The sequence below is a fragment of the Drosophila bipectinata genome, chromosome 2R (genome assembly GCF_030179905.1).
Source record: "Drosophila bipectinata strain 14024-0381.07 chromosome 2R, DbipHiC1v2, whole genome shotgun sequence".
In the NCBI taxonomy this organism is placed as follows: Eukaryota; Metazoa; Arthropoda; class Insecta; order Diptera; family Drosophilidae; genus Drosophila; species Drosophila bipectinata.
Window position 1 is genome coordinate 16,715,040 of NC_091737.1, and position 25,298 is coordinate 16,740,337.

The following is a 25,298-nucleotide window of genomic DNA, read 5'->3' on the forward strand; positions in this document are numbered from 1 at the left end:
ATAAACAAATGCCGCAGGAGCTGCAGAACTGAAAGTATAAGTTTCAATTATGCTTGCTCTCTTTCTGTTGCCCGCTATTGCCATCTCTATCTGGGGATTTTTAGGTTTTGGTTTCAAGTATGGGTGTGGGTGCTTACATTTGCAACTACCAAGAAGCGCGGCTTGGGAATATTTTTTCAACCATTTCTACCATTTTTCCCATTTTTTGTTTTGCCCGTTTTGCCATTTGCTGCAAGCCAAGCGCAGCGAAACACTAAAGAAAGCGTTGAACTTGCAACAGGTTGCAACTTGGCATCGCTCGTGGTGTTGCCAGGCCCTTTTTTGCGGAAATCCAGCGAACGAATTACATTTAATTGTAAATTTATGCGTCTGCTTCCTGGCCTCCCACACGCCTCCCTTGGAATTGCCATTCTTTTATTAAGTCTCTGGTGTGAATGCCTCTCGATCTTCACCTTTGTGTGTGAATGCAGTGGCTGCCGCAGCCACCTGTGGGAGAATTGACAAAATTATAATGAGTTGGCACTGCTACAGGAGTGCACTGAGAGAAAACCACATCTTTAACTAGACAGTAGAGAACTTTTAAATTATTCTTAGAACTTTTATGGAAGTTATGAATATGATTTATGACCACTACTAGTCATAGGTAATAACTTACCTCGTTTTTTTCGCAGTGTCCCTTTGAGGCAGCCTTGCAAACACCTCCGCCCAGGTACATAATCATAACACATAACCTGGCAGGTAACAATTTCCATTCATCTTTGTTGCCGCTTTGTTACGCTTGTTAGTAGCTGACACTACAGCGAGTACCACTCGGATTTACGACGGACGACCTTTGGACGGTACGACCTCTTTGCATTTTGCTATCAGGTATCAGGTATCCGGGCATCTCAATCTCGAAACACTACTTTCGGAATAATATTCGGCCACCTACGCAGCGGGGATCGGGGAACGAGGCTCGAGGTTTAGCAGATACATTTAAGCTGATAACCAAACACACACACTTGGTTATGGAATTCCACTGTTTTTTGGTAGTTTTTTTTTTTGAAGTGGAAACCCAGGGGTCAGAGGTTCAGGGTTCAAAGAAGGAGCTGAAGGTTGCCAAAACAATATATCCTTGATTTATTGTCCTTTTTAGGAAAGATTTTCGTCACGGCGACTTAGATAGCTGTCATCGGTCAATAGGAAGATGTTGAAAACACAAAATTAAATAGGCTTTGTATTTCTCGAGAGGCATACAGATTTCTTGTAATTATTATTATTTGTTAATAGAGTTCAGTGTGTGTGGGTTTAAGCCATTTCTGACCTCTCCATCGCCATCGATTGGCTGGCAATAAAAACCCGTTCTTGGAGAGCTGCTAACTGGAATTGGAATTGGAACTGGGGAATCCGGGGGAACAGACTTGCAGTTGGGGTTTCGGAATTGCAATTGAAATTGGGTTTGGGGCTTGGGGTTGGTTGGTCTGTGTGAGTCTGAGTGAGTGTGTGTGCTCATTTCGCTGGCGCCATTCGGTTTTTGCATGTTTTCCGCATTATTTTTTGTCATATTGCATTTTGATGTGGAATTTTTGTGACCAGCAAAAGTGTCTGGTCTCTAATTTCAACGCCCGAAGTAAAGAAACTCAATTCTACAACAATCACAACACAAGACAAGATTTTTTCAGAAACGTCTTGGACTGAAATGATCAGAAAATTTTCAATTTGGAACCCAAGGCCATCATTAAGAGTCTAAAGAGTCTTAAGCCCGGAAATCTATACCGTAAGGTTGGAAAGTTTCGGCCGTCTAGGGGGCAAGAAAGTGCATGGTGCAATGTCATTGCACTTCCAGAGCTGCTGCCTCCAGTAGATTTATCTACCACGTACTATGCCCCATCCCGAAAACAGGCTTCTTCTTTGGGGGCTTCTTGGCCTGGGCCTAGGTCTTCTGCCTTCTACACTGAGGGAAATGAATTATTTGAACCATGAAGGGTCGAAGCATTTGTCTTTAGAACCTATCAAGCCACTTGAGGAATTTAATTTGAGGAAGTCTTATGATTTTAGGAATCATTATGGCATGATCTTTCTGGCTGTGCACCTCCATCTTCATTTTGTGTCTGGGTTTGTCAACAGCCTGGCAGAATCCAGTTTTTGCCTTCTACTCCTAGAAGTCGAAGCTTCTGCAGTTCCAATTCCAGTTCCAGTTCTTTGGGCCTCCGCAGCAGCTATAGCCAGCCTTAGCAGCCGCAGCAACCGCTCATAATTATGCATTAAACACTTGAAGTTTACGGGCCAGAAGTGGCAGCTGCAACTGCGGCTTTAATGGACATCAATTTGCATGGAAACCATACAGAAAACGATGACATTTCAAAGAGCCCAACTGCGTGGGTTGTGAGTATTTTTTTTTCTTATAGCCTTCTCTGCTGTCCAACCGAAACGAAATGCAGTCGCCAAATCGCATTTGAAAATGCACAACAAAAACTTGTTTATTGGCTTAGACCCCTCAGTCGCGTCTCGTCTGGAGGCTCGTGGGTCAATGTTATGTAAACCTGGTTCACTTTTTTTATACCATATACCTACCGTATATATATTTTTTTCATTTCGAATCTTTACCACACACATAATACGCTCAACTTATTACACAAAAACCCAAATAACTCAACAAATATTTACGGACGCAGTCAACAGAAATCGATTCAATTTTTCTCCTCCATCCGACGGAGATGCCCCGTCTCTGTCTGTATTGGCATACCCGTCTCTTTCCCGTCTGCATGTCCCTCTCCCTCTCTATCCGATCCGTCTATGTGGGGATTCGTCTTACTGGTTTGGCTGCACTGCATTCCAAAGATGCGAGTTGCGGACCGGACCCCGATAACAGAAATAAAAGTGCAAAGCAGCCACAGCCAACCACAAAAAATGTCGCCAGACCAAATTAAAATAATTTAACACATATTATTTCGTGTATTTTTACGGCTTACATCATAACTCCACTCCGAGGTGGCCCAGAAACTAAAATTGAAATGAAAATCGGTCAGCTCTGATCTACAAAAAGACATTCATAAAAGCCCCCGAACCCCCAAACTCATGTTGTAATAATACCAGTGTCCTTCCAGCATCACTCCACACACACCACCTTTGGCTAAAAAAATATGAATTTGCAATGAAAATTTAAGGATATTAATTAGCAAAGAGAAAAGCATTGAAAATCTCAAATAAAAATGAGAAATCATAAGGAAAATTCCGATTTGAACGGCGGAGATGGAAGCTCAACCGGCAACTTGGCCAAAATGGAGCCCCCGGAGAACAACAATAAGATTTCGGTTGTGTCCAAGCTCCTGCTAAAGGATAGCAATGGAAATGGCAATGGCAGCCGCAACATCAACAGCAATAGCAACAACAGCAATGCCAGCTTCAGTTCCGCATCAGTCGCCGGCTCGGTACAGGTAAGTCTTAAAATTCCTAACCGGTTTCGGGTTTTCTTTTCCTCGCCTTCTACTGGGCTTCTACTACTCACTCGAAGTTCTTTTTTTGTGTTTTTATTATTCTTGTTAATAAATCCTCAAAAGCGCACAGAATTCCAATCGCCCGGGCTGAGTCACAAGCTCCCCCGGATCCCAGCAGATCCCAGTCCCCCAGATCTCGCCAAAATGAAACAAAAGTGAAGGCTAAAAACAAACAAATCAAATGAAACGACACGAAACGCAACCAAGAGCCCACGCAACGCACAGTGGGTCTGGGAATTCGATTTTTGGGGCCACTGCAGGTTCCTAATTGAATTATGGGCCTGACCTCCATTCGGGAAGTTTCGTTTTCGATATCCAAATCCGAAATCCCCGCCAGCATCCACTCAGAGTGTCACTCCGAGACAGACTCGGTCTCCTCAGACCCCAAAAATAAATAAACCGAAAACGGTACTTGGAGAGATTTGTTTATTTTTGGGTGAAGCTTTTTGTGGATCATCTGGGAGAATCCGTTGATCGATGGGACACACCTCCCGATACTCCCGAGTCGCCGGAGGCTCCTTGTCCAGGATGCAAGTTATTAATTGGACAACTGGCAATGAATGAAGCCGTAGGAATGTGGACTTGCGTGTGAAGTGGTTGTGTGAATGAATGAGATACTCGTTTTTGTTTTTTCCTCTTAAAGATGCGATAAAGTTGAAGAATTAATACTGATAAGGAAGCTATAGAAATGTAGCTCAAGGTGTGTAGTTTTTTCTATTCTTGGAAGAACTAATATTGCAAAAAAAGAAAGTTTTATTTACTTTTTGTTTATGGATTGCTTTATGAGATCACTTATCCACATGGTGCTTCGCGGATAATAAAATAATTACATTTAATGATTAGTTTTTTTTGTGGCTTTTCAAGTTTCCAGAATCTTTCACTTCTTGCCCCCAATGATCCCATTTATTAGACCAAAACACACACACATCATACATGGCCCAAAGTTTGTTTTTTGCTCCGCCCCGTCACCCATTAACCTTAAGTGAATTATTGTAAGCCGGGTCCGTGAATGCCACACATTGGGAAATGGATTGGTTTGCTTCTAAAATGCAAAATAATTTACCAAATTAACGGTACCATTATCAACAGCGACGATCCGATCAATCAAAGTGAATCCGATCAATTAAACATTGCCTCCAAGCGTGGCACAAAGCGTCGGCCAAAAGAGAAATGGTCAATAATAGGAAAAGAGGTTACAAACATGGAGGAATAGAATAAAACACCGAGAAGACCAGAATGCCAAGAACATTGTAGCTACAGAGAGAGAAAAATTGGTCAAGTTTTGGACATATCTTTTAATCGAACTATCTAAACCTTTAGGCCTTTAAAGCTCTCCTGGAAAAACCTAAATTATTTTAATTTTCTTGAAGAATAATACGTAAATTTTTTCTCTCTGCACCCAAGATGGTGTTGATGATAGCTGGGCTGGGATGTTGAAGAAATACGTGGTCGAGAATTGGAACACCGTTGACCTTATCACCGAGAACTCCCGTCTGCCGGGGTCTATTGATTAATCATCTCGATTCTTAATTGTGGCCCCATCTTCCACTGCCGATTGTTATCATCTTCCTCGCCGGCTTGCAAAATAGTCAGCCCCGATCCATAGATATTGATTCTCTTTATTTTTTTTTTCGTAGCCTTTGGGCCTTGGGCTTTGGAGAATGGCTGGATGGATCGATTCGCAGATCGATGGACTGGAATGGATGGATATGGCTGGCAGGTTATTGAACCGCTTTATTCTCGGGCATTTGTAACGTTTTATTTTTCATAATTTTTTTTGTGTTGTACGTGGAGTAGTAGTTTGTTGCCTTACCACACTGTTGCGGGCTGAAGCTCTTCCCCACACAAAACGCTAATTACTGGCGAGGCGCACGCTTTAGTTCCAGTTATTAGTTTGTTAGAGAAGAGACTCCCAACCTGGCTCCCCAGCAAGCTCTGGTGGTCGCCTATGGTGGGGTGTGGTGTGGCAGAGAACTAGTTTCGGGGTCTGGCTCAGATATTTTTGCATCGATTAGGCCACATTCCACGCACCTATCTCGCGCCGCTGGGCGTTGCAATCTCTTCGGGGGCTATTTATAGCTGCAATCGAATTAATTGTGGCCACGCCCCATGCCAGCGTTAGTAGTACCGGAATCTCCGAGTCTTTGGGCTTTGAGTCAGAGCCCCTGACAAAACAAACTGTAATGGGTAATGGGTAATGGTCAGATGTCTTCTGACGAAGGTCGTTGCTGTCTATTCTTCAGCCTCTTCTTTGCTTTAGATGAATGCGCAGATTTCTAAAGAAAAATATTTTGGCTTTGGATGTTAAAAAAAAAAACTTCACCTAGGGTCTTCGGTTGGGTTGCCTCTTTAATTTTTTGTACTTTTGGTTTTTTTTTTTTTTTTTTTTTGTCGAATCAGCCAAAGTACTTGAAGTTGCACTGGAATCTCTTACTTTTTTGTTTTCGTTCAAGTGTTTGTTGAAGCTAGGGCTGATTCGTGAGCTGATCGAGTTGGAGCCAGTGGGGCACCTTAATAGTCGCTTCATTTCCGCAGCTAAAAGGAAAGCCAAGCGCGGAAATGATCGCGTATTTTGCCAAAAGAGATCTCTCTAAGCCAAAACGAACCTGGCCCATCACAGTTGCGCAATTAGGCCTTAATACACTCTCCTCAGGTATTTGAATTTGGGTTCAGAAAGAGGGGATTTTAAGAAATAAATAAACATTTCGATCCACTCTCTAAGATGCTCCAAAAAGGTCCGAATTCCTGAAGACCTTACTAATTATAGTTTCCGCCAAAAAGTCTTTCCTTAAACCATTTATTTTTCATACACGCATCTCACAGACCTATTGAATCCCAAGTCACACCTATTTTCTTTGTTCTATTATAATTGCTTCGAGAGCTATCCCACAACCACCGGGGCTTACTGGCATTTCACCGGCCTGTCTTCTGTCTTCTGGTTTCAAGTCTTCTGGCTTCAGTCTTCTGGCTTGTATTTCATTTTCATTTCCAATGCCTGTCGAACGCTTCAAGCTCAGTTCGACTTAAGTCAGCTCAGCTCTTAACGCTCATTAGTTTTCTAACTCCAGAGCCCCAACACTCTTGACTCGTTTCTCACACACAACAGCCGCCTAGGAGGCTTCGGCTTCGGCATCAGCTCTGCAATTAATTAATGCCAACAGTCCGGCAGCAACATCAACAGAAACAGCAGCAACATCAGGCAACAGCAATAGCAACATGGCCAACAAAAAGTAGCAACAATGCCGCCTGCCAGCGCTAAATTCTAGCCAGATTCCAGCTAAATTGTTTTGGCTTGTCTTTGAACTCGCACCGCCAGGGTTTTTAGCTTCATCCTCCTTGTTTGTTGCCGCTGCCGGTGCCGATGGTTTGCATTTTTTCAGCAGAAGAGGGTATAAAAAAAAAAATTATAACAAATAATTGCGACAGGTGCACACTCCGCACACTCCTTTAGTGTCTTCCCCTCCGGAAAAATGTAGTGGAAAATTTCACCTATGTACCCATTGTTCCGGACATGGCTTATTGTATGCACAACTTGAACTACCTCTTCTGGCCAAGAGGCATAAAGATTTCTTTATGAGCAAACTGATGCCACTGCTTATGCTTCTGCCTGCTGCCTTCTGCCTTAATTAATTAACAGGCCAAGTGAAAATGCATCTTTTTTTTGGCCCGTCTTGGCCAAGTGCCGTTGGCTCTCATTTTCCGTTGTTGACTGATTTTTCGGCTAGTTCTTGAACCCACACGAGCAACAAATTTCACTTTTGTTTCTCCGCCAGCAGACAAAAAGCGACATCCGAGCCACGAAAACTTTTGAGGTCAACAGCAAAAGAGACACAACAGACTTGTTCCCATTACCGGAGATCCATTCGTCTGCCGTTGGCCTGCCAACTGCCTGCTGAGGCTGCTGTTGGCCAAAAGTGGCAGAAGTGGCAAGAAGCAACAGCCAGTCAGCCAGCCAAAGTCCATTGAAATTCTTGCCATCGAACCTCGCCGCAAATGAACTGAAACTCTTCTCGTAATTTAATGCCAACTTAGAAGAATCAAGTCGAGTGGAGTCGTCAAGAGACAGCTGCCCTTTCGATCCAGTTGCAATTTGGCCAAAATAAACATGATTTGCCATTTCGGACGATTTTCTGTGTTGTCATCCAGCAGCCGGAGGATCCAGCTCTGGCTCTGACCACATCCTCTCCACTTCTTGGCTGGAAAAACAGAAAGTGACGTGAGTGAAAGATTTTTCGGCTTTCTAATTGGGTTCGAAATGGTGACTTTTTTGCGCAGATTTCTTAAGATATTTCTTAGCCAGCTTGGCCAGTGGGGCTTGGCTAATTAAGGGTCTCGCAGCAGGGCTAATTATGGCAAATATTTTCCATTGGCAGATGTGTGAAAGTGAGTCCGAGAAGTGAGTCCAAAATGGAAACCAAGTCCACTTCTTCCACATCCACATGGTTTCTGGTTGCGCTTCGCTGACTGGACTAAACTGATGTGAGCTCGGGGTCTTGGGTCTGGATATGCATATATCTTGAATACAAATATATATATAAATAAATTGCGATATGTGTACGTGTTCTTCTGACCTTCTGGAGCTGGCATTCTCCCGCATCTCGAGAACCAGTTGCTGGGGGTTGCTGCACTGAAAACAATACATATCTCTACTTGTTAGCTTTTTATCTGTTGGAATGTTTTCCTTTTTTCTTAGTGTCTTTTGGCAATTTATTTGTTCTTGTCGCAGACTCCTTTTTGGCCTCGTTGCGTTCCCTGGCTGGCCATGTTCGTTCTTATTTGCTGCACGCCTGAAACTTATCACAGGCCATAAATCTAGCCGCATGCCAAGCCGGGCCAAGTCGACATACCAGGCCAGAGCTATGGACACTATGGATGCAATATGCCAGTGGAGATTGGTGGACCAGTTGCCGTGTCCATTACCAGTTCTCTGTCGCTCGGCCTGGCCAGTTTCGCCAAAGTTATTAACGCCACAAGCGGCCATTGAGGTCAAGGATGCCTCCGATACGATTCGATCCGATCCGATCGGATCAGATCCTGATCCCCCCAACCGCAAAAACCATTTCACTTCATTGCATAAACTCATTCACACTAATGAGACGCACTCACCCACGGCGAGATGCCAGAAATTATTACTAATGAACCCGCCTCAGACTCAGATTCACTTTCATCGGTGGCCTACATAAAGGGCCCAGAGCCGGGGACTTGACAGCTTTGGCGAAAGGAGTATCGAACTGGAAGTGCCACACATCATCGCCTTTCCTTTGGGCTACCCCCGCGAAAGTGTGATTTTATAAAGCTTATAAAGCGTAGCTTCTGGCCATAAGACAGTGGTCAAAAGTTGGCCTAAAGGGAGCTTATAGTTCCTGGAAAGTATATCAATACCAAGAGTCTAAGAAAGGCCTAAATAAGCAAGTCCTAAGCGTTTATTTCCCCTTTCCTTTAATAATAAACAATTAATAAACCTCGCTTTGAGCCAGTGTGCCATTGGTTTTGGCCTGGCCCGTTGCCCGTTGTCCGTTGCCTGACTGCCGTTTTGTGACTGTGTCCAATTTGGGCGCAGATTGACAGCGATATGCGTTTAATTTGACGATAAATGGCCAATATAGCACGCAAGCATAAGTCCGGGCGGGAGGACTTGAATGGTCTCCAGACCAAGGGGCTTTGGTTTTCTTGTACTTTTTTCTCATTTTATTTCTTTGGGTTTTTTGTGGCTCTTTGCAATTCAATTCTAATGCTCGAGGCCTGCGGGCTTCCCCCGACTGGTTCGTGCTCTTGCCAATTGCCAAATTCAAATCCAAATCGCAGCACGATCCGCACCAAGCTCGAGTTGGGTTTGAAGTTGAAACTGAAGCTGAAGCTGGAAACCGAGCCGAGAGGTTGAAGCCACGTTGGCAACTGACACGTTTGCTCGCATTTTGATTGCAATTTCTTTTCTTTTCGGCCAAGTCGGAGGAGATGGAGATTCCGGCTCAGCTCTCCACTGGAAAGAGTCAAATTCGTGTTGGCCATTAAAAGCCAGCGACAATGGAAAACGCAAATCAAAAAGACCAAAAAACAAAACCCGAAAAAACCCAAATTTTCCTCACGAAATCATTCCGGCCAGCAGCAAGCCAAAAAAAGAAAATGCGAATAAAGCTGATTTTCAGCCGGAGAAATCCCCAAGTGCATTCTCGCCGCGAATTCCGCATTTCTTCGAGACATGTGGGCGGCTGTCTATCTCTTTGTCTCCATTTCTCCATTTCCCCCAGTCTCAGACTCCCAGTCGCTTATCAAAAAAGCGCGACTGACAGTCTGACTAACCCACTAACTGGCCTTCTTTGAACCAAATGAGTCAGACTTTGATAACACTTCAAAAATGTACTGGATGCAAGGCAATAAGTTGGCTGACTAATCCATATACAGTGGAGATTCTTTCAAGTCTTTAGTAATTTTCCTATAAAACCCATTAATTACTCTTTTATTAAAATATCTATTATTTTAAAGCAAATAACATGATTTATGTAGAAAAGTTCATGGGGAAAATGGGAAATCTCCCAAAACAATTAAAGAAACTAAAACGGAAACTGAAGTTCACTGGACAAACAAACAAAGCATTTTTCTCTAATTATACGTCTATTATACCCCTAGCCCTTGGCTCTGGGCTTCGTTGGAGGCCTTCCTCTCCTTTATTGATATAATTTTAATAGTTTGTCGAATATTACGCATACGCCCCGTGGCCCGCCAGCATTCACCTTTCCCTGTCAGGTTTCCCAGGCAATTTGTTTGCCTTTTCCTGCCGGCCAGATCGACCAGAGGCCACTTGGCACAATTCATCAAGTGATTTATTTAACACGCGCCCAGGTTTCGGGACGGAAGTCGAAGTTGCCCATGGCACGGGATCATTAAGAATCCAACGGATCGGATCACCAGCTGTGACCCAGTGCACTAGTTACTCTAGCTCTCTAGTTCCTAGCCTCATCTCCATGCCTGGGCCGACCATTGATTTATTGTGCTGGAGCTGTTCCTCCAGTTCCTCCAACTCCATCCCATCCAGCTCATCCAGACCAATTTCACATGGGTAATGTAAAGCCCAGCTGTGGCCGATAATTATGGGTTTTCGACTAGAGAGGTTTCTCTGGGCCAAAGAAGAAAAAAATAGCAAAGGGCCCCGTGGGACAGTTGCTGATTTAAATTCGTGTTAGAGAGACACAATAATTACGGCAATTGGCCAAAAAGCAGTAAACAAAAAAGCCAAACTTAACCGAAAACCAAAACCCAAAAACGAAATGAAACTGCACGACGATCGACTGACTGACGGACTGACTGGGTGAGTAAGTGAATGAATGAATGACTTTTTGGTCTCTTGGGAATATTCAGAGAGTGGCTTGGAACCATTAAAATTCTTTTCGATGCGCCCTAGAGGCAGCTCACATAAAAAAAGGCAAGAAACCGAAAGACAGACTTTGATTTTTAAGTTCCAACCCAAGTAGTTGACCCAGAAAATGGTTCTATTGCATATCGGTGACTGTCAGTCATGTGACTCGTTATTATTATTATTATTATAATATATAGGTATTGCCATTAAGCATTTATGATTTTCTGATTTATTTCTGCTGCTTTTGTGGCGCCAAAGTCAAAAAGACAATCAGCAGCTGCTGCCCACATAGTTACCAATAAAAAATCACATTATATATATATGTATATATAATATATTAAAAAAAAAACCATACAATCCGGCAATCTCAATGCAATCGAGACTTCAAGCCAAGTCAGTCAAGTGGCTTAAAGGCTTGGTCTTGTAACGTTTCGTTTTTGGTTTCGTTTTAGTTTTATTTTGAACGTTAGTTTTTTATATTTTTTATATTTTGTATTTCTCTGGCCTCTGTTTCTCCATATGTTTCGGCTCTATGCTTGAGTATTTACAATTCGATGTGGTTTACGAGAAAAAAATTAAGTATACGACACGAGGGATGGCAAACCAATTGAGGGTAAAGATATGGGGCTTGGCTCTAGGGGAGTTTCACAGACAGAGATAGTGATCTTTACATGCATATGATAGATTAATGCGGAAAACTTTAATAGCAATTATCTTTTTGAAAATAAACAAATTTTTCGATGAAAGCAAACAACTATTACCTGTTAACTCTAACAACTATTCGAGTGCATTTCAATCTGGGTGCTTGGGTGCTTGGTGATCGTGTTTTCTGTTTGTTCACTTCGATATTACCAAATTTTCACTCAATTCAGTGAACTTGATCACCATATCGCAGCATGAATCACGGCTTGAAGGCATCGGAGCCCTCCGTTCATGTGGCTTCCACCTCCAATCGAGCTACAAGCGAGCTCCGAAGTCCCAGAAAGCTCGTCTTGTGCACAACATTACTTAATCCGGCTTATTATGGACGCTCCGCTTGGCTTTGTCTGTTGCCAGATAGTTGTTGTTTTTGGCCGTATCCGTCTGCTACCTCGTCTGCCACTCCTCCCTGCCCCATTGTGGATTATGTGGATAATATATATACTTCGAATATGTTTGTTTCTTGGCAATTGCATCGAGTGCACTGCAATAATTTTCTCTTAATTATCTAATGAACGGGCCAACGGAATTATTTCGGATTTGTGTATTTATTTTTGGGGGGATAATTACGGCTGCGGATCATTTGCAAATGTGAGCCGCGACGGTCGCATAACTAATGATTTTAAACCATTTTTGGGCTGATGTCTTTCGGAACTTATGCAACAACTAATGATTTCTCTCCGCTTGATTTTTGCAGGATGATATGATGCCGATGCCCCACCACAAGGCCCCGGACCAGTGCGGCCTAACCCAGGCCGGACTCGAGGAGTACAACAATAGATCGTCATCCTACTACGAGCAGACGGCCTTCCACCACCAGAAGCAGGCCTCCTATGCCCAGTCCGAGGGCTACCACAGCTATGTGTCCAGCTCGGACTCGGCCACGCCATTTCTGGATAAGTAAGTTGTAAACTGGGAAAGTCGCAGAGGAAATTGTTGCGATGCAGTGAGAAAAGCAAACAATGTATAACTGGTTCTTATTACTCCAACTTCTGGGAATCCAAATACAACTACTATAGTCGTTTAAGCTCTCTAATTTCTCGCTGTGTAACTGCATTGCAAACACGTTTTTCCTCGCACATACTCGCATCAAATGCCGAGCGACAATTATGAATTTTATTTGTACACTAAAAAACGCCATAAAAAATTCTTGGTAACGCAAAAAGCATTTGAGCCAAGCACATGGGCCAAGATATGAAGAAATAAAACCGAAAACGAGCAGCTTAAGCCCGGCTCTCAAGGTCTTTTGGCTCCGTCTCCGCTTCAGATTCAACTCTGTTTCTATTTTCTGTCTGATTGTCTGTCTTTCGGATTTCGGATTGTCTGGCTGTCGGTGAACTTGCCCCAAGTGGTGAAGAGAGTCCACCATGTATCTATGTATGTTTACGGCCAGCCAACTATTCGAAGGCTGAGCAAGAAATTCAAGTAATTGCGGCCATGCGAAAATAGAAAAAATAAAAATAGTAAGAAAAACCAGAAACCAGAAATCACAAATTTCTGTAGCACGCAATGATTTGCCAAAAAGCTCCAGCCAGCTCCAGTGGTACTTTAACCAAAACTTGATGGTCTATTTGCAGATTACGTCAGGAGAGCGATCTGCTGTCGCGGCAGTCGCATCATTGGTCGGAGAACGATCTTTCCTCCGTTGGCAGCACCTCCGTGGCGCCGTCGCCCATTCCCATCATGGCCGGCCGCCAGTCGCATTCCCATTCCCACTCTCATTCACATTCCCATGCCAACTCCTCCGCCTCCGCCTCCTCCAGTCCCAACAACAACACCATCAACGGATCTGGGAACAACAACAACAGCTCCGAAAGTACTTCCTCCACGGAAACTCTCAAATGGCTGGGCTCCATGAGCGATATATCCGAAGCGAGTCATGTCACAGGCTATAGCGCCATTGCCGAATCGGGTGAGTCCATGAAAAGTAATTATATAGGTAACATGTTGCTTCATTTCACATGGATCGATAAAAAAATAGAACTACAAATCATATAAGGTATTCCTTTTAGGGATCGGATGAAAATTGGGGAAGATATGGTCATCCCAGTGGGGCATATCTGAAAACATTGAATTCTACAAGGAAAAATGTGAAAAATTTCGATCAAAAATTTTGCTCCAGGTTTTTGATACAGATTAATAGAGAATCGATCCACAAATCGTTTAAGGTATTCCTTTTAGGGATCGGATGGAAATTGGGGAAAATACGGTCATCACAGTGGGGCATATCTGAAAATACTGGATTTTACAAGGGGTCCATTAGGAAAAATGTGAAAAATTTCGATAAAAAATTTTGCTCCAGGTTTTTGATACAGATTAATAGAGAATCGATCCACAAATCGTTAAAGGTACTCCTTTTAAGGATCGGTTGAAAATTGCGAAAGATATAGCCATCGAAGGGGGTCATATATGGAAACCGTGGATTTTATAAGGGGTCATCAGGAAAAAAGGAAAAAATTAACGATAAAAAAGTGATTAGCGAGGTCTTGCCACCGAATAATTGGGAATAGAGCCACAAATTGTTTAAGGCAGTCCCATTAGGGATCGGATTAAAATTTACAAAGTTTTAAGCATGTTGTAATGGCATTTAAGCAACTTCTAGTTTTCAGAAGGAGTTCCCAACCAAAAATAGATAAATATAAACTTAAAGTGTAGTTCCAAGGTTTTAAATTAGATTTAAACAAAATTAATCCACGATTCGTTAAGGTGTTCACCTGAATAGCAGGTTACAATTGGCAAAGATATAAACTCCATGTAAGCTTATTTTATTCAAGTATAGCTGGGTATTATTTTACAAGAAAATGTAATCATGGCTTAGACCGAGTCAGGTCACAGCAGTTTTTCGGGGTGAATGGGTGGCCGGCTGTAATAAGAGAAGGCTGCCAAAAAAATTGTGTGGCGACTGGCAGGCAGGCAACCCACTCACCCACGACCTTGGCTTGCCGTTGGCCCACTTTTACCGCTGGCTACCAACTGCTCCTTTTTAGAATGCCCCCAACGAGTTGGAGGACACGCCCTAATCCAGCCATTCTCTGTCTTGCAGTTTCCTCCTCGCAGCTGATTGTGCACAGCTCCCGGGTGCTGACCCCCAAGCGACACCATAGCGAGAGTGTGCTGTACCTGCACGACAGCGATCCGGCAGCCCAGAGCGGCACCCCCGCGGAAGGCAGTTCCTCCAAAGTCGTCTCCTCGGCGACCAAGGCGATATCTGAGGAGGGGAGTGGCAGTGTGGCGCAACCAATGCGGGTGCAGCACCGCCACAGTCCCAGCTACCCGCCCGTGCACACCTCAATGGCTCTCCACCACTTCCAGCAGCAGCAGGATCACCAGGGCCACCACTACCAGTCCAAGCTGAGCACAAACAGTTCCTTGCAAGAGTTGGAGTCCCCGACTGAAAAGCCTCGCTCCCACCTCGGACAATCCCACTCCATGGGCGATCTCCAGCAGCAGCAGCAGCATCCCCAGCTGGGCAGGCAGCACAAGTCGAGCATCTCGGTGACCATTTCCAGCAGCGAGGCGGTGGTCAGCATAGCTCCTCAGCCACCGGCCGGCAAGCCAAGCAAACTGCAGACGGAAGCCCTCAGCTGCAGTGCACCCAACGTGGGAGAGCAGAGCCCACCGACGCCGAGTGATTCCTATCGTAGCAACCACCGCCTCTTTCCGGTGAGCACCTACACGGAGCCGGTGCACAGCAACACCTCGCAGTACGTGCAACACCCCAAGCCGCAGTTCAGCTCGGGCCTGCACAAGTCCAACAAGTAGGTTTCCTCTATTTTGTTGAGACTTTACCCTAATTTGTGAATATTTTCCTCAGACTACCTGTGATAACGCCAGCTGGAGCCACTGTCCAGCCCACCTGGCATTCGGTGGCCGAGCGGATCAACGACTTCGAACGCAATCAGATGGGGGAGCCGCCAAAGTTCACCTACCTGGAGCCGAGCAAGACCCGCGCCCTTCCCAACCCGGCTCTGAAGGCGCTCCAGAAGAACGCCGTGCAGTCCTACGTGGAGCGGCAGCAGCAGCAGCAGCATCAGCGGCAGGAGGAGCAACAGTTGCTGCGTCCACACTCTCAATCCTATCAGTCCTTGCAGGGCGAACGGAAGTCTCTGCCAAACAACCTTAGTCCTAATATGGTGGGTCTGCCCCCCTCTTCGTCCACGAGGGACTGCAGCTCCCCGACACCACCTCCTCCTCCGCCCAGATCCCGCAGTCTGCTGCCCAACATCCTGCGACGATCCAGCTCCGCCTCGGACTATGCAGAGTTCAGGGAGATGTACCAGTCGGGGCATGGTCAGGCACAAGGTCAGAGGCCGCCTAGCATCCGCAACATAAGCAGTGCCGAGAAGATGTCTTTCAACGACTGTGCCCTACCCCCACCACCACCTCCTCCGCGAGGTCGTGTGGCCCTGCCCACGCGGAGGACTTCATCGGCCACGGAGTACGCTCCCATGCGGGACATGCTGCTTCTGCAACAGGCCGCCGCCCTGGCCCACCAGCAGCACCATCCACAGCAGCATCGCAGCAACAGCCATATGCCACCCGAGCGTCCTCCCAAGCATCCCCACTTACGGGTTCCGTCGCCGGAGCTGCCGCCACCACCGCAAAGCGGGGAACTGGACACCAGCTATACCTTCGACGAACCGCTGCCACCCCCACCGCCGCCGGAAGTGCTGCAGCAACGTCCGCCGCCCTCGCCCAATCGGCGGAATAGCTTCGCCGGAGCCGGCTCCACACGTCGCACCGCCTACGCAGCGCCACCATCCAACATAGTGCCCGTGGCAGCCAAGGTGCCTCCTCTAGTTCCCAAGAAGCCCACCAGCTTGCAGGTGGGTTTTGCCAGCTACCGTCTATGAATTGCATTTTGATTGCTGATTTTATTTCCATGTTTTGCAGCACAAGCACCTCGCCAACGGAGTGGCAGTGGCAGCCAGTGGTGGCAGCCACCAGCCCACTAACAATCGCAAGCGGCCGCATCATACGCCGTCGACGCAGCCCATCCTCGAAAACGTGGCCAGCAACTCGAATGTGGCGCCACCGCCACCGCCCCTGCTGCCTCGAGCCAGAAACAACGCCCATGACCACGTCATTGCCAGTAATTTGGAAAGCAATCAGCAGAAAAGGTGAGTCTTTACTTTATAATAACTTATAGTTTATAATATGTATTTTAAGGATATATTAAGTGAACCTTCTCTTAAGTGAAATTTTCAAGGTGGCTTTAGTTTTTAGATTCAAAATCTTGTATTTTTTAAGAAAACCACGAAGGCCATTAAACGCGTTCAGGCCTTAATGTATTCAGTTAGCTTCGGCCGCATCGTCAGCACGGCTTAAATCGCCCACTTTCGGGCACTCCCAGCCATAAACTTATTGTTCTTGACCTTATCGAATCCAATTAACTGTGAATGGAGTGCGTGGCACGGTAGCCAGCTCTGCCGATCTTGGCTAATGAGCCGCTTCCTTGCCACGGCCTGGCCGTCAATCAGCTGTCGCCTAATGCTTAATTGGATTATGAAATACTCGAATGCCCGACTTTCGCTTTCGACCCACTAAACCCGATCAACTCCAGCTCCAGCTCCAGTCTCAGTCCAAGTCCCAGTTCCAGTCCAGTCGGCAGTTGCCAATCTCTAAACGCCACCTGAGCTGGCACAACCAACAAACCAAAAAAAAAAAAAATAACAAAAAATGTGTCAACCAAACAACGATTTATGTTTGGCTCCTTGGCGTGTGGGCAGCACCACCACTCCCCCACTAGCACCACTTTGTCCCCAGCATTCGCTAATGAAACCACTCACCACCCACCCCAACCCACCTCGGTGGCTCGGTTCTTTGTTCTGATTGTGCCGGTAAAAGCCAATCAAATTGAAAATCGAAAAGGTCCATTCTTGGACGGGGCTTTGAGGCTGACATTGATAGATGAACGCCGGCCGGTTCATTAGCGCACCGAGCGCATACTTTTTGCAGTCACTATATGGCATCGCACCCAATTTTCGGGCATTAGATAACTCAAAGCTACACACAGAGTTCAGGCTCATTCGGTACAGTGGTTGTGGGTCTTTGAAATCGAAAGCTATTGAAGTATATTTTGAGTTTAAATGTGAGGATGGTTTGGGGGATAAAGGCTTTTAATTTAATATTTTTAAACCCCAATATAGAGGGGTTATTCCACTGTGGCCTGTCCATGTTCAATAATTTCTATAGCCTGTCATGTTTTTGGTTTTTTTTGCTTTGCTTTGTTTTGTTTGGCTTTGTTTTGTTTTGCTTGGTGACTCGGTTGACACCGAGGGAGACCTTTGCGGCACGATTTGTTGCAGCAGCAGCATCCAGCACGAGACAAATATTGACACAATTTGTGGCAAAGTTTTCAACTCCAAAGGCTTCGTTTGCGATTTAGCTGGCAACTTGTAAATGGGCTTGTCAGAGAGCTTCGTTGTGTTTTTATTCCTCATTTGATCGAGGGTTCAAATGCCGTTCACCGAACGTGCCTAATTTGCATTTTGAAAGTTTGGCGTGCGGAAAATAGAGCAAAGGGCAGTCATCGCGGTGCATTTCTCGAACTGCATCAGTCGGGACGATCACCTGCAGACACTCTTGCCACGGCTGACTTCAATTAGAGCAGCTACAAGCTAAGAAAAAAAAAATCTTTTGGACAAAAAAAAACCCTGAAAGGTGTGCCATGTGTTCTCTTGACAGCCTCTAATTATCGCCTCGCACAGCCGTCGGCCAAAAAGTCGCAGCAAAGTGCAGGCTTTTGCCGAATTAATTCGCTCTTTTGGCAATTTGGCAATACTAGAGTGTTGCTGGGCTGTATTATTTTCAAATTAACTGGCACTATTCAGCATTGAGCTGTGAGCTGTGAGGTGAGCCGACCACAGACCACGCGTCGTATGCGCGCTATAAATCACTCATTCGCCATGTTGCCAAAGTCGCAAAAGGAACACGAGAAAAAACATAATGGAAAACGCCATGCTAGACAATTCAATTTATCCGGCTGCAAGTCGCGACTCTTTCGATGCAGTTGCCATGATTAGGCGACGACGTCGCCAGCATTTCAAGCCAGATTGTCAGCCAAGCAGCTTGCCAGGCTTACCAGTGAGCCAGGCTAACAGCCAGCTAGCACATTTAACAAAGTGTTTGCCATAATTCCTGCTCGCTATCGCCAGCTAAATATCGACAGCACAGCACAATATACAACCAATGATCGATTGAACTTTGCTCGATGACGATGCAACAGCAGCGACAGATTGGCGATGAGAGAACCTCGGCGTCAGTCCGCCATTTGCAACAAAAGGTGATTGAATTTAATGGATTTGTGGGATTGGTACTGACGGTTGCAGGGTACTGCTCATAATAAAGCTTATTAAGATCGGAGAATGGGATCTCGATAGCAGAGAACAGGAATATATATTGTAAAACCTTTTATGGTTCGTACAAGGTTCCTTTTGTTCGAAACTTACGAAAAGTGTAGCCTGCTTTTGGGGGCAACATCGAAAATGGCCGCGGAAGAGGTCTTTACCTCGCACCTCAGAAGTATGCAACGGTTTTTCTCTATCAAGAGCTCTCAAAATAGTCTCTCTTTTGTTAAGAGAGCAAACCCAAAGTCTGGTAATAAAATCTGGATGATAACCATCTTGGCAAAATTTCAATAAATGGCTTAATTAATTGGCCCATAAATAACTTTTAGCCATAAATGCGTAGCAAAAACCTAGAACATTAATGCTGAACTTTAGCTTTTATTCACCTGCGAAAATTCCTGGCCAGTGACTCTGTTTAGCCAACAAACAGTTGGTAAGCCGCATTAGCGCTCTCTTAGCTGGCCGATATTCTCTTAAGCGAACCGGCTCTGGGCTGGAGTGTGTGTTTTGGGCCGCTTTTCTCGGGTGGGTTTTGCTGCGGTCGGAGTATCTGTAAAATGTGAAATGTATCTCAAACGAGAAAAAACCGCTGACGCGATCGGACGTTCGCGCAGCTCCTGGTCAGGAAAGTAACGAAACGCGTGTGAAAATAAATCAGTTGCATACCAAAGTTTTCGGCAATTAAAAATGCAAAACAATCGTGACACTTTGCCGAGGCCAGTGTTGTCAGCCACTTCCTGCTACCCAAAATAATCCAAAAACCAAGTGAAGAAAAGGCATAGCCAGTGGCGCGCGGGTTCAAATGTTAGGCCAACAAACTGCATAGCATTTGCAAAGAAAAAAAGTTACAAATTTTAAATAAAAAAAATACCACAACAAAAAACTGACAAACAAAAAAAAGGAAGCGAAAGATATCACGCAAGTTTCGTCGGTTTTGTCAATTCGGTGTCCGTGCTGTATCTGTATCTCTGCATCTGGTTGTATCTTGGAGTGCGCGGCGGCTCGTCCCAGCCAAATTGGATTTCACAATACTGGATACCGTCTACCACATGAAAATGGTGTTCGGCGGCAAGTTTCGAATCAGAAGGTAAACACACTAAGCAAACAATTTCGCACACTCAATTTCGGGCCAAGTCGATTGGTCAGTTATTATGATCTCAGCTGATAAGGCCCGGGCTATTAAAGTCCGTCATTAGTCAGCAGTAGCAGGAAGTTCTATGAGGTATTGTTTGAGAAAACACGGCGAGAAAAGGGGCAAAGCCTTTCTACAAAAAATCTATAGATTAGATTACAGTTTAAAATTTATTATTCAAATAATTACAAGTCAAGTGTGGGTATTTTTTGTTCGAGTGTCTAATAGGCTTGCCGGGCTTGAAAATGAAAACTCGACTTCTAATAAGAACGTCAGTCAATGGAGTACTTTTCAGATTTTTTTTTTCCCAGATAAACCAAGTCGTTTGTTAACTGCATTCTACGGCTAGACTAGCCAGACTAGCCCGTCGCATAGTTGTTGCCTCTTGTTGTACTAGTTTGTGGCGACGTTGTCGGCTAACTTCAGTGAACCCATATTTAGCAAGCTCAATGTCTAACGTCTCCGCTAATGACAACAGTTGCCGCTGTCTGCACGTAAAATAAAATATAAATTGTATAAAAAATAAAAGTATTTGCTGGCCCATGTGTTGCCCCAATTTCTGTCACTGTACGCTCCAGCCTCTGTCTTCGGCTCTAATAACTCTTGGCCCGAACTGATAAATTTTCACAGCTGTTGCCTCCCCACTCCTCTGCACTCAGCTGGCTCTCTTTTCTCCTCTTTCTCTATTATCGCCCTTCCCTTTGACAGCCACGTAGGCGGCAGGTGCAAAACTGCGGCACGTTTCCTCTCCTCTCCTTACCTGCCGTGGCAAATTGTCGACGGACAGATACAAATGTATCTCCGTATCTGCATCTGTGTGCGGCCGAGGCTGAGGCTGGCCTGAGAGACACGCGTCAGTGTGGCAAATCATTTGCCATAAGTCATAACCAGGTCTATTGACATTCGAGCCATACGGAGACTTCGAGCCGGCTATCAGTGCAGAGATCTTATCGATTTTGCTTTTTTGCAAAACAATGAGGACCTTTGTTTGCTTTTGGCCAAGGCGGGGGAAAACCGGTTTCGTTTTGGCCAAAGAACAGCTGGTGGTTGATTGGCTGGCTAGTTGGTTTTATTGGATCATTGGTCACCCCTAAGAACGGCCTCTGGGGGCAACTGTTACTCGGAATTCGAGGCCAACAACCCCGAAGGGAAAGGCCTGAAAAAAAGGACATCAGGCCACTAACTTGAAGGGTTGACTTTGCTGGGGGAATACCTCCTAACCTAACTAATATACCCCTTAGTTTATAGAGGGTATATGCTAACACATTAGCATAAAATATATAAAATCAACAAAACTTGGCTGGGTTGGTTCTCGTTTTTTATTGGGGCTTCGCACGAGAATTTCGAAACAAACGACCGGGAATGGAATTTGCTGTCCGAGGCTGGAAATTAGTGTCTAGCTCAGCACTGGGAACGGCGAATTTCTTTGCCAGCATAAACAATATACTGAAATAATCAATAAACATTTTTACGATATCAAAGCAACCGATCAAAGAATGATATAGGAGGGTGTCTTGCTCCCCCGTCCAATAGATCCGTGAAATTGCTTCGACCTTCGGGCCAACTTGGATTTCTGGTGTGTGCCATTTGCAGGGCTAAATGTTTATTGTTATTGTGACGGCCTATTCAACTAAACAAACATCAAACAATAAATGTTTATTGTGCCCTGGCTGTGCTGTTCGTTTTCATTGCCAATCGATTCGATTTGGAAAACTTGTAATACCAATCTGTTCTCTGGTGTGCTCTGATTTTGTGCCTTGATTTGTTTGTGGTTTCCATTACTTTGATCTGTGATCTGTGATTTCTTCAATGCTAATTATAGGCGGAGACAATCAAGAGTTTTCAATTAGCAGCATCTTGATTGTTCTAAACAGAGGCTTGATTTTTCTACCATTTCATATTCAGGTCGAGGCACAATTTCTGTTTGGGTTTTTCGGGGGAATGTTTCGCATTTCGCGACTATTTTTATGGCTTAACGATCGAAAACACTTGAGCAAATATATATGTATCATAAAAGACGTATATAAATTAACGTGCTTTCTCAATTGCAAAACGAAAAGCAACAAAAAAACGCACAAGAAGCTCAAATGAAGTACACGCGGCCGTATTTCAGTCTTAATAAAAATGTATAAAAATGCCATTTTTTAATCAACGCTGACAAATTGACAATTTGAATAACAAACAGAAGCAAAAAAAGCTGGAGACTCAAAGCTGAAACAAAAATAACTCAAAGAAAGAAGAAAGAGACCGTACGGAAGCTTGATTAACAAAGCTGTTACGGAAGCCTCTTAAAATCTCCACGGAGACTAATCCGAGAAGTTCAACAATCTACTCCGAAACTATCAATCAATCGCACTGGGTTCTGTTCTCTATTTATGATAATTAGATGGTCTCATAAAACCAAAACAAATCGGTTAATGTAATGGCCAGCTCGCTAATGACTCTGGCCCGAACCATAATCAATTGGCCGGGTTCTGGGATTACGTATACGACGTGTAGTGCATTCTAATGGCTGGGCTTTTGGGTCGCCCACGATATGCAAATGGAGTGCCACAATCGACACGTGAAAAGCTCTTCATTATCGCCCGGTTCTTGGGGAGCGACCGAGCGAGCAGCTTGGACCGACAACCCATGTATCTGACAGTTCCCTACACTACAGGTGGGCCGGGCCCGAAAGTCCCGGGAACTGCGGACCACAAAGAGCCGCTTCACAAATTGCTGGGGGAAAAAAGCGTAAAACAAAAGCTACCTACGTTGTGAACCCGATTGCAATTGTAATTTACTGTATATATTTTGTTTTTGTTTTTTGTTCTATATATACATATATACCTAGTTACTTTCCCGAGTTATCTGAAAGTGAACGGGCCCCGCGATCGTTACTCATCGCCACAGAACACAGAATATACACAAAAAAAAAAAACAGAGTCCAAGTCTGGCTCAGCCAACCATCAAAAACAACTAAAATATCTGCATGAAAGCCCGGGGTATACAGAGCATATTCTACCAGATACCTAAACACAAACACAGATACTTTATATATATAGATATAGAACAAAAAGCCAAATGAAGCTAAATGAGTGCAGAGTGACAAAAGCCAAGTGGGGGGGAATTCCTCCGATGACAAAGGCGACCTGGCAATGCCCTATAAAAAATGAGGAAGTGACAAGTGGAGTGGTTGGGAGAAGAGTGGGGTGGGCCTCCTCCGTAGAAAGCTGCGAATTTTATTAAGATTGCAAAGAATGAATATGAATTTGTAACTTGTGATGTTCTCCAAAGATTGCAGGTTCCGAGAGGTTATTTAGAGAAAATGGGTAAAGGTGTTTATGATTGTAGGGTTTTAAAATCAGTGTCAGATGGGTGAGAAGATCACCTTCCATGTGGGCCATCCTTAGGGCTATTCATAGCCAATCCAAGTTCAACATATGGTTAGTGTATGCTTACAACAGCGGTTTCCATTTCATATACGGGGCACACAGGGGCAGATAAAGTTGCGGGTTCCCCCGACCGGCAGAACCAACAAGTTCAAGTCGAGCGGGCAGACAAAGTACCGCAAAAGTCAAACAAATGTGGCGGCAAGAGACAATGAGGGAACTACATTCTTATATACTATATATAGGTGGGGGTACTCAACTATGGAAAGATGATCGGGGCAGCCGGGACTTGAGAACATTTGGCATACAAGTTTTAGGTCAACGGATGTGCTTGCGGCTCCAGCATAAAGATTACCCACAGACGTATATATCACCTCAAGACAAGGTCAAAATCGTGGTCCAAAGCCAAATTCAATTAGCCACAAAATTAATGTATTAAAAAATAAAAGGCAAAGACGGCTAAACGCTCCAGTAACCTCCGGCTGCGAGCCACTTCCTTTTGATTTCGTGGACGGCCCGAGCCACGCAAATCATTAAGAAGTAACTGAAAATTTCACAAATTAACTTTATAACACGAAAATTTCTCGATGCCGGGCCGGGCCGGACCGGACCAGACAGACATACATATCATAAATATGAAAACCAAATTAATAATTATGAGCCGAAAACTGCCCAAAAGGTAAATAAGTTTTGCTTCCTGCTCTCGACATCGACTACTTTTGGGGCTACTGTGGAGGCCTTAAGATTGGATCTTGGACTCCTCTCCGTGGACTTTTGGGGGCACATTGATTTTTGCTTTTTTTTATATTTTTTATGTCTGACTCTTGTCTTGTGCTCTTGTGCACGAAAATTGCTTTGACACAAAAACAAAAAAGCCAAACGACGGACAAAAAAAAACCTATTTTATTTAGTGGGTCACGCGCGTCATGAGCAAATGAAAACCACCGGACTGTCCAGACAACCTACCAACCCACCCAGATGATAAAAATCAAAACATGCGCAAAAACCAAAAAGCAAAAAGCAAACCAAAACAAAAAGAGCCTCACATTGTCCAAAAAACCAAATTAAAATCGGAGCAGTACTTGGCACCGGGTTTCCCGGCCAAAAGCGCATGGCTAAATTGTTTGCCTAATTTGGTTTTTTTTTATGTTGCTGTTTTGGATTTTTTTTTCTTAGTTAAAATGTAGTGCAATTAACATTTTTTTACATATCGTAGAGTATAGTTAAACGCAACAATTTCTCATCGGCCTGGGAAGGTTTTTCGGCCAATGCTCATGAAGTATGCAATTTCGGGGGCATTTGTTGGCTTATTTGGAGCTTGGTAATAAAACATCAAGTGGAAATACTTGGGTCAAAAATTAAGACAGATTTTTATGGGTATTTGCGCGGTTTAATTGCCATTATAAAACCAAATTGGCCAGCTTTGATAATGGTAAGGGAATTTTCCTATAATTTGTTGGTGGTTTGGGTGATTTTTGTTGCAAAACTAAAGTAATTTGCTAAATAAATGTTTATTTTTGATAGTTTTATTTTTAATAAATTGATAAGCACATAGTTTTGTTTAGTTAACTTGTAAAAGTTTAAAAAAAAATGTCACTGTGTTCCCAAGTTTATATAATTCTGGGTAGAGTTATTGCGACTTTGGTTTCGGCCACGTTGCCCGGCCATGAGAAGTTCTGTACCTTTGTGATTTCAGAAATTAACTTGGCTATTGCCAAAGCCCAAGCTAATGACCAAGTCGATAACAGCAACGCAACGCAATCGGGCGTGTCAGCTTTTGCGGCGATGACTGTTCGCTGTCATTGAACTTGGCTAAGATACGTGCCTGCAATTATTCTGCTTCTGATTTGGGCGGCCCAGGAAGACGTCTTTCTCAGAGGCATAATCTGCATAAATTTCAGTAATTTTGTCAGTCGA

General features: G+C 44.4%; 1 protein-coding gene across 3 annotated transcripts in view; it reads left to right on the forward strand.

The window, feature by feature from the left end:
* Shrm (shroom) overlaps nt 1–25,298 on the forward strand; it is a 41,905-nt gene that overhangs the window by 3,666 nt on the left and 12,941 nt on the right. Inside the window, exons 2-7 of one of the 3 annotated variants that reach the window (XM_070278039.1) lie at nt 3,087–3,416; nt 12,227–12,429; nt 13,107–13,441; nt 14,573–15,287; nt 15,344–16,355; nt 16,423–16,649. In XM_070278039.1, the coding sequence (XP_070134140.1) occupies nt 3,192–3,416; nt 12,227–12,429; nt 13,107–13,441; nt 14,573–15,287; nt 15,344–16,355; nt 16,423–16,649 (2,717 nt within the window). In that variant the 5' untranslated portion in view covers nt 3,087–3,191. Of the gene's footprint in view, nt 1–3,075; nt 3,417–12,226; nt 12,430–13,106; nt 13,442–14,572; nt 15,288–15,343; nt 16,356–16,422; nt 16,650–19,441; nt 19,966–25,298 lie in introns of those variants that run through there. The other 2 variants (XM_017238656.3, XM_017238658.3) reach the window with 2 other exon arrangements.